Source organism: Hippopotamus amphibius, chromosome 6, assembly GCF_030028045.1.
Source record: "Hippopotamus amphibius kiboko isolate mHipAmp2 chromosome 6, mHipAmp2.hap2, whole genome shotgun sequence".
NCBI lineage: Eukaryota > Metazoa > Chordata > Mammalia > Artiodactyla > Hippopotamidae > Hippopotamus > Hippopotamus amphibius.
In genome coordinates this window covers 38,399,658-38,415,000 of record NC_080191.1, presented here as the reverse complement: position 1 = coordinate 38,415,000, position 15,343 = coordinate 38,399,658, and the positions used below count along the sequence as shown (strand labels likewise).

The 15,343-nt window shown below is 36.3% G+C and overlaps 1 protein-coding gene across 2 annotated transcripts in view; it reads right to left on the bottom strand.

Moving 5' to 3' along the window:
* Positions 1–15,343, bottom strand: part of ENPP3 (ectonucleotide pyrophosphatase/phosphodiesterase 3) — a 71,006-nt gene that overhangs the window by 28,211 nt on the left and 27,452 nt on the right. For both annotated transcript variants that reach the window (XM_057739349.1, XM_057739350.1), the window contains exons 10-15: positions 14,495–14,560; positions 13,597–13,669; positions 9,830–9,938; positions 8,332–8,460; positions 7,541–7,572; positions 4,778–4,905 (exon numbers count right to left, since the gene is read on the bottom strand). In XM_057739349.1, coding sequence (XP_057595332.1) covers positions 4,778–4,905; positions 7,541–7,572; positions 8,332–8,460; positions 9,830–9,938; positions 13,597–13,669; positions 14,495–14,560 — 537 coding nt within the window. The remainder of the gene's footprint in view (positions 1–4,777; positions 4,906–7,540; positions 7,573–8,331; positions 8,461–9,829; positions 9,939–13,596; positions 13,670–14,494; positions 14,561–15,343) is intronic.

Genomic DNA, 15,343 nt, shown 5'->3' with positions numbered 1-15,343 from the left:
TACACATCCATGTCTGTGTGATTAAGAGTAGTTTGATTAATATGTTACCTTAAGCATTTCAATGCCTTAAAAATAGGTCTTTGGAACTGGGAAAAAATATCAATTCTTATTTCATGGCAGAGATATCTAGGGAAATAATATGAAAATATGAATAGAGAACACTCAGGGCAAGTTAATTATAACACTTGGGAAGGAAAAGCCAGTATATTCTGTAAATTTAGAGTTTATTTTTAATTTTGGGGATTTTCTGCCATAGACTGTTGTTTTATTACTTGAAAAACTTTTCAAATTTAATTCATTTGTATTTTACCTACATTTTCATATTTTAATCTTTGAATTGAGGAGTATTAGCAATTTTATATGCAGTTAGTTTTTATGCTTGAAAACAAAATAGTGATAAATGAACCTAAATTTTTTTAAAGCAATAATGTTACAGTGGTTCAAATTAGGTCCCTAAAGGGAAAAAGACTAATATTTCCAAATGTTAGCCTTAAAAGATTTCTCTCATTTGCTTCCCCAGTTCCCACCTCTTAACCCCAGGGCAGGTACACACAAACACACACACACACACACACACACACACACACAGAGTTTTTGTTTTTTACATTGTAGCCTTAACTGAGAGCAGGACTTTAGTGTCTTAAAATATCAACTTTTAAAAAATTCATAACTTATTCTCACTCAGCTTAAATAAAAAATAAAAGTAAATCACAAAATAAAAAATATATCACAAAACTGAGCAGCCACACAACTCTACCTAATAGAGTGAAGAAAGGACAAACTAAGTACTACCTAGAATGGGGAAAGCAAGAGTACACCTATTTATAGGGGGGTTTAAATTCAATTACTCTAAGGTGCCAGTTCATGTCATCTTGGTTAATTCCAATAAAATTGTAGAAGGTAAAACTTGTTTTAAAAAATATTTTTATCCTTATTGCATAGCTGTTTGGTTCCCCAAGATTACTGGAACTATTCGATTGAGGATAATTGAATTTTAAATTCTGTGTGGGGAGTTAGAGTATTCACTAATGAGAGAAAGAAAAGGCCTTTTGAGCCAAGTCATTGGCTTAAATTTTTAGAAAATCAAAATTTTCTAAAATTGATCCTTTATTTATCATTCTGTTTTCAGAAAAATCTAGTTTTTGTTTGTTTTTATATTTCCAACCCCTAACCCAACTTCATCAGAAAACTTTAGAATTCCAAAGCCATTTTTGGAAGCAAAAGATAAAAGTATTGTTAGAAAAACCTCTACTTTCTCTTGCTTTCCAAGTGAAAACTTTAGAAATTTGCTTTTCTAATTGCTCACATTTGAGCTTTCCAACCATTCGTTTGGCTCTGGAAATTACATATGGAAAAATGGAAGCTGGCCCTTGGAAAAGATGAGTTGATTTTATCTTTCATAATTTAGCTAAACTTCCAAGTACTATCTAAAATCTTTTGGAACAAATTCTCTTTTATCTTCTCCATGTCTAATTAATAAAGTCGAAATCAAGGCCCCGTTTCTCTGCCACAGCCGGGTGATGACACACGTGGGCGATGAGCAAGGTGTCTCTCCTGATATCTATGAGCTGCCAAGTCCTATCTTTCTCTGTCATACACTGTCACATTTCCCTCGCTGTCCTCTTCTACTGCCACCATGCTCGGCTAGATCTGACCTGACTTGGTTATCCTCACTCTGAACTCCAGAATCTTCCCGCGTAACTTGTACACATCACACACCCCTCATTGTATTTAACACTATATATCCCTGTTGGAAACGGAAACATATGTTTTAATGAGTACAAATGGGAGGTAGACTATAATGAACTGGTACTAACTTGGAAAATCTGAGTTGTGAGTTCACCATACATACTTTCCCAATAGTGTGCTGACTAGTTTTACCATCCTGCACAGCTCCACAGCTTCCCTTGGGGCTGACATCATGCTGAAGAATGGCTCACAACACATCTTTCTAACTGGCTTCCCTGACACTCGCTTGACCATCCTCCTCCATATGGCAGCTGGAGTGAGTTCTCAGAAATGCAAATCCCAACATATCCACCTCCAGCCACCTTGTACCCCTGAGTGGTCTCCTACTCTCTTCACAAAGTCACACTTCTTAGTCATGACAGATAAGGTCCTTCACGCAGAAGGCAGCTTCACTCACTAGGTGTTCTAGCAATATGGAACTACTTGCAATTCATGGAATCTAGTCCCTCTGCCTGGAAACCTGACCCTCTCTTTCTACCCTTCCTTGTCCCAGAGCTGCTACTGGCTTAAAAAAAAAAAAAAAAAAAGTACTCCACTGCTCTGAGCAGAGCAGTCAGAGAAAGAAGCACCTCTGAGAAGACAGAGCCTGGCAGGGCTCAAGGTTTGGCAAGGCGATGGATGCCTTCCAGTAAGGGAAAGGGGTCCTTCTTCTCCTGTAGACACAGCCTGTCAAGGCTTGGTGAGCTGAGCAAGGGCTAGATTCCACTCCCACTTATCATCTTGGTTGAGTGCCTCTGTGCAATGCAAGAGTAGACAACTGCACAAGGACTCTGCTTATGTGACAGCATTTAGCCTAACCCATCCCAAGTCTTCAAAACCCAGAGCAGGAATCACACCCACCAGGAAGCGCTCTCTGACATTCTCTGGTACCCACACCTGGGCTGTGAAATCACTCTTCTTGTTTCCTTGCGCCTTGTACTTGATCCCAGTGCGACAGCTGTTAACCTGATTATAATTGCTGTCACCCTCCCTCCCTGGGATCCTAAAGATCCTTAGGATGGGGACTGTGTCTATCTCCACTTCTTAGAAATACAGCTGGACAAACTGATGATTTGTCAGTTTCCAATCATAAAATAAAAGCTATTATGTTATCTAAAAGGGAACTTTCACATTACTTCAACTAGTTTCAAATAATTGGGTTTCCCCAAATTAGTAAATTCTAATACATTTTATAAAGGGCAAAATAAGGAGAAGGAGGAAAATAGATTACAGTAAATGATGAAACATGCTATAATTTTGAAAAGGGAATCTAATCTAGTTATCAAATATTGAACATTGTAACTAAAGACGACACATTTTAACTTAGAAAGTAGACAGCCTGAGATTTGTGTGTTAAGAGCTGGAGATAAAATAAACCCAAGATCTAATCAGATATGAAACTTCCGTGTTGCTCTGGTTAAGGCTGTGGTCAACATTTCCTCTCAAGTAAGTTAGTTTACTTTGTATGTGAATATCAAGAGAAGAGTAAAACCAGGTTTGTCTTGCGTTACAGATGAGACAAATGAAGTCTTGAGATATTTATCTGTCCAAGTTCTCATATCAAGCTAGGTGCAGAGCCCAGACTTGAACTCTGGGGCTACTGCTCTTTTTATGTCTGCCTGCAAGCTAGTAAATGTACAAAGCTCACAATTTGAGACTGAGTATGAATGTGTGAAACCCAGAGGTATCCTGGTAGCTTGACTCTCCTTCTATAATCCATAGTCCATGATGTTGGACTGATGGGTACCTTCTCATTTAGTACCATTGGTCTTCTAACTCTGATCTCATATCCTTAACAGTAAATATTTGGAGAACTCACATTGATATATTACATACACACACTACTAAAAATTTTATATATTTAACGTTAATAAAGCTTAATTTTGTTCAAGTAATTTAATCTTCTTTTAGAGAATGCTGTCCTGACCCACAGGATAGCCCACTGAGCCAAAGGGCTATTAAACTTCAATTTCAAGAAGAAAGGCTAGTGCCATCTAGTGGCCACATGTTAAACTGCCCTCTCTCTGGCCTAGTGGTGCACTGCTTGGCTTTCCTGTCACCTCAAAGAATAGACTCCTACAAAATCTCCAGTTCCTCATCCTACACATATTTATATTAGAGCCCAACTTCCTCTCTTCCTTTGTCTCCTCTTCCTTTATTAAACATATGTTTCAGCCACTGTGTTCCCATTTTCGTCTGTATCCCCCTGGCATTATGTAACACACAAATAAGATAGGCCGGAAAACATAATATGAACCTGATTCCATTTATATCCACTTATGCATATAGAAAAAATACTGGAATAAAATACAAAAATAGGGAATGTGAGTTAAGTTACCGGGTAGTGTGTTTTTATTTGCTTACTGGCTTATTATCAGGCTTCTCTATTTCATGAGGAAGGCAGGAATCATTTCTGCATCCCAAATGCCTAGAACAGGGTTTGGTACACACACAGCAAGCATCAGTAACATTTTGTTGAATCAATTAATTAATTGGTTATTTGGGGATGGAATGATTCAGAATGATTTATATTTTCTCAAAATGGGCTTATATTTCGCAAATGCTCAATGATCAATATGAATTACAATTGTAATTAGAAAAAAAGAAATGTTACAACTAATTGGTTAGCTTGACCTTACCGCCATAAGCATGCCCTTTCAGAAAAACCACAAAGATGACACAGATCTTAAAAAGCTATCTAACCAATTACTCATTATCAGCCTGTGAGACAACTGATATCATCTTTATATCCTGTCTGCCACTTAAAGGAGACCACAGTGGGAGTAAAGAATGTGCTGGTACCGATAATCTCTGGAACAGTCAGCCTTCTTCCTCACTCTCATCTACATTGTAAAGATTAGGATTCTAAGATTGGCAGCCTGCAAACAGTCATTTCAAACACAGAAGTGCTAGATAGCATATAAAAGGTCAAGAAATCGTCATGCTTAGAAAAATTCATGTGATCATAATAGCAGGGTAAGGTCAAGGAAATCTATAATGAAAGATGGTTGTTAAAAATATTATGAGATAAATTAATAAACACACAAACCTTACAGCCTGCCACTGTCGATCCACCAAAAGATGAACTTTGTCAATTCTGACATGTTTGGCATAGTGTAGGCGTTTTGGCAAATCAGGAGTCAAATAGGGTGTGAAATGCTGATCAGGTTTTCGGCACTGTAAAAGAGGTAAATTATTTCTTCATGACACCTGTAAGATATGCAAACTAATTCAACAATTTCATCTCCTAAAATGATTTATTAAACACTTTCTCAGAGTAAGAGGATTTAAGCCTGACTAATAAAATGGGAACATTAAACTTATTCTCAATGTAGTCACATTCTCTAGTTATATTGCTTTTAATTATTGCAACAATATTGAACATATGATGTAAATTATATTGTTTGATGTCTGAAGTTTTTATTCTTTGTGCATATATCTTAAACCACCATAAATATCCTCTCCTTTTTTGACAGACAATAGATATAAGTTTAGATTTAGAGTGGCAATTACAACTTTGCAGTCTAAATTATGCATGAAGAGTCTTATATAGATATAAATGAGTAAAATTTTTAAAGATTAGCTTAATTGCACCAAAAATCCCTTCACAGTTGACTCAACTTACCCTTTAAATAACCTACATTTGCTTAATTTTCAAATCAAGTCAATAGTTTTTGAAATCTAGTCCAGTCCTCCCACTTATGAAAAATTCATGGGTTTCTTCACAAACTGGAATGAAATTTTATTCCTTAATAATTACTGCTGTTAACTAGATAGCACATTTTAAAACTGTGTAAAGATGCAAGTCATACTAGTATCTATACATGTAAAAAAAAGTGAGAAAATGAGGAACAGAACTGCAAAGAAACTTTCTCTACCTCGACTTTTCTGAGAAACAACAGAAAAAAAATACAGGTAAAAATAATGGGAAATGAGTTGTTTTCAACGTGCTCATTTTCTTATTTATTTTAAGCCTCAACAATCTCATAACTATTTCAAGTTTGTTTCACTATTATCTCATGCTCAGTTTATACAAGAAAAAGAAGAGACACTACAAAATTCATTTAAAAAATTTAAAAGAGAGTAGGAGAGTGAAGAGAGTTATAGAATGAAAAAGGGAAGAGAAACATATTTATTGCACAGATATTTCTGCCAGTTTTTTTTTCTTGCCTACTTTGCTATTTTTTTGTCTTCTTTTTCTACTTTTTCATTTATCATTACTTCTTTCTTAAGCCAATATTTCTGTAACTTCCAGGCAAGCACCTGATGGCAGCTGCTGAGTATGCAGCTTCCTCAAAGATCCAGGGGACTAGGATGTGCCCTTAAGGACCACCGATCCTCTGATGAGTCACACTTTGCTGGCTGAGTGTACAGTCAGAGTAAATTCAGAGAAAATGGGGTGCACTGCCAACGTCTGGAGAAGTATGGGGTTATTCTTCATCTGAGAATTTGAGATGAAGACACTAAAGTTAAGATAAAATGTTGGTCCTTTTATCTAAAAACAAAGTTGATGTTGTTGTCTGTCATGCAGCCAGAATGTGTGGAACTTGCCAGTTCTTGTTTGGTTATGCTTGTCCAGTATAAGCTCAATATAGGCCCGCAAATCAGCATTTCTGGGAAAATTGTACTACCACTTGGAACATTTCCCTGGGAATAATGGACTACTTCATAAAATGATAGTCCATTTCTTCAGGGCTCTGCAGCTCCAGCCCTGGTCTATATCTGTGATGCCATGTAAAGGATTTCCAAAGCCTGCAGTATCCAATCCCTTTGTGCCACTAGGATTATTATACATTTGCCCTCATCTCACCAATAGGACTACAGTTATATGGGTCATGAGGTGATGGAAAAAAGGGAAAACAATATGTGGATTTAGAGAGTCCATTTGTTGAAAATTCTCCACTACCCCTCCAAGTCAGCATGAGCACACGGCATGTACACCCTTCACCAGTAGGGAGTGAGATGGTCCGTCATGCTTACTCAAGATCAGAATATTAGGAGAGAAAATATTAGTAAGAGAAAAAAAGGAGTGATTAACACTAAAGCATTTCTGCTCAAGCACTCATTGCTACTTCAAACTTGCAGTGGATCCCAGGTTATAGTAACCACCCTTTCCCCAGCATTTCCATATGTTCAATCATTCACATTTTATTCTAACAGTTTTTACAATATTTGCATATCACCTAAATAAATTTAGCCCCATCCCAAGCAATGGTAAACCCATGAGTCCATATAATAGATGTATATTTGCAAATATACTTTAAGCATAGAAGTATTAAAACCACCACACAGGAATATTTCAGGTCTCTCCAGGTGTAGTGAACTTCACCTTGAAAAATCCCAGTTGCTTTAAGCTATCTGGAATTTGTTCCACTGGTTTACTTACAAACCTGAGATGCAAGAACCAATCAAAAGCAGTTGCAATTATACTTGAAGTAAGGAGGTGATTTTTCTGACCTGTACAAAAATATCTATAATATTCCTGCTTCACTATTTTCTGATATTAAATTATGCAAAAAATATGAACAATGATGCTGTCCGAAGCTCACCAGCCCAGCTCCTTTGAATGAAACATCAGCTCATTCAATTTAGAAGTCAGTTCCCCTGTTACCCAAACAAATTTGCTATAGTGGTGTCAACTCCAAAATAAACACAACTAAGATAAAAGCAATTTACAGGAATATAAAGTAAGGTTGATGGAGGTTTAAGAAATAAATTACAAATGGCTTAGACTTGAAAATATAGAATACAGCTTTCTTGAAACCTAAAGACACATTAACTTAAACATATGCATTAGGAGTGCTATACTTACACTGAGGTTCCTAACAATTTCTTCAGAATTAACTGTGTCAAAAGAAAAAAGAAATAAATCACATTACAATTGATATTTGACAACTGCAAAAGATATATAAACAACTCAAGTGAATTTGACACAGACATTTATTAATGACTATGACCTGGTAAAATTAAATTAAAAAGTACTTTAAGCAAATAATTATTTTAGCATTTAAGAATGGAGTATATTTTAGGACTTCCTAGATGGCACAGTGGTTAAGAATCTGCCTACCAATGCAGGAGACACAGGTTCAATCCCTGCTCCAGGAAGATCCCACATGCCGAGGAGCAACCAAGCCCGTGCGCCACAACTATTGAGCCTGCCCTCTAGAGCCCGTGAGCCACAACTACTGAGCCTGTGTGCTGCAACTATTGAAGCCCACAGGCCTAGAGCCTGTGCTCTGCAAAGAGAGAAGGCACCACAATGAGGAGCCCACACACCACAATGAAGAGTAGCCCTGCTCACCACAACTAGAGAAAGTCCACGTGCAGCAACGAAGACCCAACACAACCAATAAATAAATAAATAAATAAATTTTTTTTAAAAAAAGAATGGAGTATATTTTAACTTAACAATATTAGATATTACCATAGACTTTATGGACGGACTGTACTTAAACATGGGAATTTCTTATTTGTTTCTGTGTGGTCTTCCCAGGAAATCAGAAGAGGGGAACTGGTAATCCCTGAATCCCCAGAATCAGGAGGCTATGGTTATTTGCTTTCAGTATTACCTTTATTTTTTCATTTGGGCATCGTCATACTTACAGGTAAAAAAATCTTCAGGTATATCACGAGTCCTGATGCGGGGGGCAGGTCCTTCATACATGTAGAAGTTTATTTGGGAAAAATAATCAGTCATATATTCCGTTTTGTCACAATAAGTCTGATCCATTCCTGAATTTAAAAAAAATTATCCACTGAATGTATAAGATGGTAACAATCGGTTGTCTTTGATCAGGTCAAATAGGAGATATTTTATGTTACAGGTCTCAAACCAAGTTTGACTGAGAACCTTTACAATTTACCCAATTACTTTACTCTAATTGGCAGGACTTGAAAATCCTGACAGTGGAAGAGAAAGATTGTGTTTATAAGAGAACAATAGATAGGAATTATAAATAGATCATCTGTTCAATGTACGAGTAGATCATTAATTTCGGAGAAGAAAGGTCTCTGTAGGAAGCTAATTAGATCTTCACAACATCTGATTTTACATAAAGCAACATGATATATTTTTAAACAAAAAAATAACATGCATTTTTATAAAACAATACATTAAGTAAGAGAACAAAGTATAGAGAATATTTACTTTTCATAAGTGTATTATTTAAATTTATATAAGCAGCACATGATCTAAAAAAGAATTGCTGGTTAAACCTTTTTTATTTGTAGATTCTTCAGAGTCCATCCAAATTTTTATTTTTATTATTTTTACTATTCATTTTATTACTTTTATATTTTATAATTTCTATTAACAAAATATGCAATAAAATATTTTCTTTAATTTTAAAACAATAGGTTAAAGTATTAGGGAACCATTTTAGAAACTTTTAAAATAAATTACTATGTTTCACATTATCTTGATGTCCTAAGATATAAACAAAAGTTCTGCAGACATGCTCCTTTTCCTCCTCCCGCCCCATCTAGACCACCCCATGTAGAAAAGGTCCACTTCTGCTTTAGGTACTTCCTAACACACCACATCGAGGAAAATACTCGGCATTGAGTTAGCACTTTAAAAATATTTGTTGAATGAATGAATACCTTAAAATTGAGATTGCAGAGGGCATGACATGTCTCACTTGCTTTAATATTCAGGTTAACTGAAATGGAAAGCTACCCTCAAATGTGGAGTGACAGGGACTTTAGAAAAATCTGTTCACATGACAAAAAAATACACAGAACATGGTAAAACTAGCCAATACAATAAACTGCAGCCAATCTATATGAATGACTCATTCACTGAAAAGAAGGCATTTTTTATAACAGCCCAGCCACATCCCTGTTAAGTACTACTAACTTCGATTTTATAGAAAATTAAGTGTATGGATTGATTTTTCAGAATGAATGTTAGAATAATTAAACTAAAATTATAAATGTTAGTCCTCTATTCATCACAGCCTTCTACAAAACTCATTCTTTGCTCATTCAAAAGCTTCTAGGTCAAGAAATACAGACTTTAAAAATCACTATTATTTTTGTATGCTCCCTGAAATGATAAGATATAATCAATGATAAAATATGATTTTAGAAAAAAGCATACCATGGTCAGCCAAAAGGATTATGTTGACACAATTGACTAAATTTCTCTGCTTTAGGCCTTCCATCAACAATCCAAAAGTGTAATCTACTGACTGTAAGGCCTGAATTACCTAAGGGAAAAAAAAAACTGGAGTTAAGATTGTCGTCATGAATTAAGACTTAATTAACCAAACCATCCTCTAACCTAGTAAAAGTTAAATATATTTCCTTCTCTGAAATTGTTGGGTTTTGAATTAGGATATCAGAGCCCAGCACCCATACTACATTTACCAAATACCAATTCCCAACATTTCTGTAGACAAAACAATAAAAAAACAAAATAAGCCATGTTCCCTACAAAGGAAAATAGACTACTAGACAATAAATACCTTAAAAAAAATTGTTCAACCTCAACACTATTCAAACATTATTCAGCTGCAAAGGTTTTCATGATAATTTCCAGTGCTTGGGAGAGGAGTCCATAGACATTTCTATAGGAGCCTAAATGGTTGTACATGTTCCAGAGAGCAACGTGACAATGTGTAGCCAGAGAGTTTAAAAGGAGCATATCCTGTAACCTAATAATTCTGTTTCTGGGCATTTGTCCTAAGTAAGCAGAGTACAGGTGGAGATTTACATACAAGGATATTCATCACATTATTTACTTACAATTTAAATACACGAAAAAAAATTATACCACATACTTGAGTAGGCATACTCAACAGCCATTAAAAAATATTTAAGCAACCTAAATGTCTATCAACAGAGGAATGGATAAAGAAGATGTGGTATGTATACACAATGATATAACTCTCAGCCATAAAAAGGAATGAAATTGGCCATTTGTAGAGACACGGATGGACCTAGAGAGTGTCACACAGAGTGAAGTAACTCAGAAAGAGAAAAACAAATAAATACCGTATATTAACGCATATATGTGGAATCCAGAAAAATGGTATAGATGATCTTATTTGTAAAGCAGAAATAGAGACACAGACGTAGAGAACAAATGTATGGATATCAAGGGGAAAAGGGGGGAAGAGTGGGAGGAATTAGGAGATTGGGATTGACATATATACACTATCGATACTATGTAGAAAATTCTCATAGATAACCAATGAGAACATACTGTGTAGCACAGGGAATTCTACTTAATGGACTGTGGTGACCTAAATTGGAAGGAAATCCAAAAAAGAGGGATATATGTATATGTATAGCTGATTCATTTTGCTGTACAGTAGAAACTAACACAACATTGTAAAGCAACTATGCTCCAATAAAAATTAACTTAAAAAATATTTTTTAAAGAACAATGGCAATACAATTCTAAAGTTAAAAAGTTAAAACCAAAGTGTATACGCACCCAAACATATTGCATAATCCAATTTTGTTTTTGAATATATTCATCATCATAGTAAACTCACATGCACGGAAAACCAAAAGAAAATACATCAACGTACTATTAACAGTGATTGTCTCAGAATAATGATTTGGAGTTCATTTTTATTTTGTTTGTATTCTTTTGTATTTTTAGATTTTTCTACATTTTATCAATATAGTATATTGAACTGACAAGGTTTAAGTGAATAATTTTTAACTAACATAACCTCATTTTTTTTTTCAGTGAACAAGAAAGTATAATAGCAATGGATTGGGAAAAATGTTTAATCTTCTTAGTACTACAAGGGTGAGTCAAAAATTATCTGCACTCTGGCTGTAGAATTTATTTTAATTAACTTTTAGAAAAGACAAATACATCGTTTTTCAACATACTATCTTTGCTTTTCTTTTTTTTTTTAAATAAATTTATTTATTTGTTTATTTATTTACTGTGTTGGGTCTTCATTGCTGCACACGGGCTTTCTCTAGTTGTGGCAAGCAGGGGCTACTCTTCATTGTAGTGTTCGGGCTCCTCACTGTGGTGGCTTCTCACGTGGCAGAGCACGGGCTCTAGGTGCGCAGGCTTCAGTAGTGTGGCACGCGGGCTTGGTAGTTACGGTGCCTGGGCTTAGTTGCTCCATGGCATGTGGGATCTTCCTGGAGCAGGGATCAAACCCGTGTCCCTTTATTGGCAGGCAGATTCTTAACCACTGCGCCACCAGGGAAGTCCTCCTTGCTTTGCAATACACTTTGTCCATTTGTCAACAAGCTTTCATATTCCCTCATTAAAAAATGTTTTAGGCTGAGCTGCAAGCTGCGAATGCACTGCTGTCTTCACTTCTTCATCAGAAGTAAATCTTTGTCCTTGTAGGGCTGCTTTCAGGGGACCAAAGAGTGAAAGTCCGATGGAGCAAGATCAGGACTATAGGGAGGATGCTTTAACACCACAAAATGAAGTTTTCTCAGAGTGTCAACAGTGTGGTCAGAAGTGTGCCATGCAAGATCACAACGCCCTTGAATAGTAGTCCTCTGCGTTTAATCCGTGGATGTGGACAGGCATCTGGCTCCTTCTTGATGGCTAACACTTGTGTGACCTTCCTTGAAATTCTCTATCCATTCATACACACTTCTTCGCGACAAAACACTTTCTCCATACTGCGCACAAAGTCTTCGATAAATAACGGCACCAGGTACACCCTCAGATCACAAAAAAAGAATCACTGCACGCTGCTCTTCTTTCATGCAAATCACAAATAGGGCATCCATTTTTGCTCACACCACAGTTACAAATGAACTGATGTAACACGTTCACACCTGCACAGCAGTGACTGGGGAGACAGTAGCCTTGAACGGAAAGTGCTGATAAGACAGTGCAGCCAACAGAAGTTTTAATATAACTAGAGTGCAGATAATTTTTGACTCACCCTGGTATTATAACAATGCCTTTTTTCTCCTTTTTTGAGAAAGAATTTTTCAAGCCAATTCCTGTTAAGAGTGTTAGTATTATCTCATGAAATTCTCTCAGCAAACATTCATGGATGGTGCTACTGGAATCCCCAGTTATAGAGACCAGGAAACTCGAGGTTTAAAGCAGTTAAGTAACATATTGGTGATCCCACAGTTCCTAAGGGACAGGGCAGGACTTGAACTCAGATCATCTCTATCTACTGCTAAACCTATCATCAACTCCATGCTTCCTTCCATGAAGGAAGAAGAAGGGCATTTCTGACAAACAGCTAAGTCACACTGCCAGAATAAATATGCTCGCATTCCAACTGAGGACAACTGTTAAATGAGTTTCTGTGGGGTAGGGGAATGCCCTACTCATGGGGACCTTTGCAACTTTACATTATGTCCAAGACAATGCAGTCTTGAATGGGTTTTAGAAGAGGATCGGCTCTTTTAAAAAATCATATTTAAGAACTATATTTCTGTAGTAAATACAAAGTGGCTTAGACAATGAAGAAACAAGTATAGAAGTGTCTACTTCAATTATAATAGGGGCTTAGAAGGGGAATAACTCTGCCTGATGCAATAATATATTGTCCAGTTATAAGGAACTTCCGATCGGAACTGTGCTTGAATAAATAGCTGGATTTTCCACGATGTACTTTCAGGTGACATGGCTTGAAATGGGCTACATTAACAAGTTAAGTTGAAACACAGGATCTAGCCTTGATGTTTGTGTTATGTGAAATAATAATGCTGCATCTAAGTATTAAGTAAGTGTTATCAAATTAACAAAGATGTGGTTAATAAGGCAGATAATCTTTTTAGACTTTTAACTATTTTTATGCCTCCATATGTATATATCAAATACACTTGCATTCAGTGGGAATTAAAGAAGAGTGTTTCATGTTGTGGGTGAAGGCGAGATGATTTTACCTTTGTTTAAAAAGAAAAACTTACTGCGGCACTGACTGGTCCCTGATCATGTCCTGCAGAATCAGGTTGTTCCACATATATGGTATAAAAATCGGGTCTAGGGGTAAAATTGAAACAGAGAAGACGTTATCCATTTGGAATAAAGGTACAAGTTGGATTTGAGAGATTTGTAGGTCTGGAATTTTGTGGCAGTTTCCTCCTTTTTTTCTCTGGTCTTTCATTCTCTTCATCCAGGCCCAGTGGTTCAGTGGTTCTGCTTGGCTTTGGCAGGGATCGTGGTCTAGCAGGAAGTGAATGAGACTTTCCAGGATGTGAGCGCTGTTCTGACTCCGTTCTGAAGTCAGAACTTGTATTTGTCTTGTTCTTGCTGTTAAGACCTCTCTTGAGGTGCCCCAGCCCTTTGTGTTTCCTATTTTATGACTTTTTGCTGACTCTTCATTCTGCCTCACTAGTTCTTTCTTTAGATGTCTGGTTTTAAGAATAATTCTTTAGAAATGCCCATAAACAGAAATAGAGACACAGATATAGAGAGCAAACATATGGACACCAAGTGGGGAAAGCAGGGGGATTGGGGGGGCAATGAATTGGGAGATTGGGATTGCCATATATACATTACTAATAAGAAAAAAAATATCAAACTGTGCAAAAAAAGGAAAAAGAAAAACTAGTAAAAGTTAAATAATGCATATTGACTGTGAAGTGAAGAAACCTAACATTTATCTGTATCGGTGTTCTATTGCCACACTGCAAATTTCCAAAAATAAAGAAGCTTAAACCTCCCCACCCCCCCCCCAAAAAAAAAGCCCATAAAAAGGAAATGCCAAGTTTTTTTCCACAATGGTCATTTAAACTAAAGAAATACTTTCATTTTATGCCCACAAATTTTCCACTGTGCCAGCACTTCTCTGACACTAGATATTACCTTTCAGCTTTGGGCAGGTCCAGCCACTTTAACAATGTAAAGATCCTCTCTTCATATGTGACACTTCTGAAATGAAAAGTAAAAATAATTTTTAAAAATTAATCAAATCAAAATATCTTTATTATATGCCTGCTCAGGAAGGCAGGTTGATATTTTCAGATATTTTGTGTCCTATATCATAAAAATCCTGAAAAGGATTCAGTATTACTCAAAGGGATTCCTGTTTTCAATACCTATATAGAGACGTACTTGCCTCACTATAAATTAAATGTGTATTATTTTCTTTCTTTCTCATCCATCCTTCTTTCACTGTTCTCCCAATTAAAATAAAAGTCCATTAATTACTACCCATTCATTCAATTTGTTTATGTTTATTCACTTCTTCCATTTATGCATTTCTGTGTACCATCTTTTCTCAGACATGATTTGTTCATTTTAAACAGAATTTATCAGTGAGCAAACCAAAGGTGCCTTCCTTCCTAAAGGTTACATTCTGGTCCAGGAAGACAAAAAATAAATAGCCTAATCCATATATAAATTACACAGTGTATTAAAAGGTGATAAATGCTACAGGGGAAAAAAGCAAGACTAGAGCCAGAATAAGGGACACTGAGAAACCAGAAGCCGGAGGATTTGAATTTGAAATCTTAGTGTGATCAGTCTAAGACAATATTGAGAATGTAAGTTTTGAGCAACAGCCAGAAGGAGGTTAGGGAGCAGACTGCGCAGATACACAGAGTGAGATTATCTCAGGTAGAGGAACAGCCTGTGCAAAGGCCCTACAGCAGAAGTAAGCCTGGTGTGTTGGGGTCACCAAAAAGGTCAGTATGGCTCGAGCAGAGTGAGAGA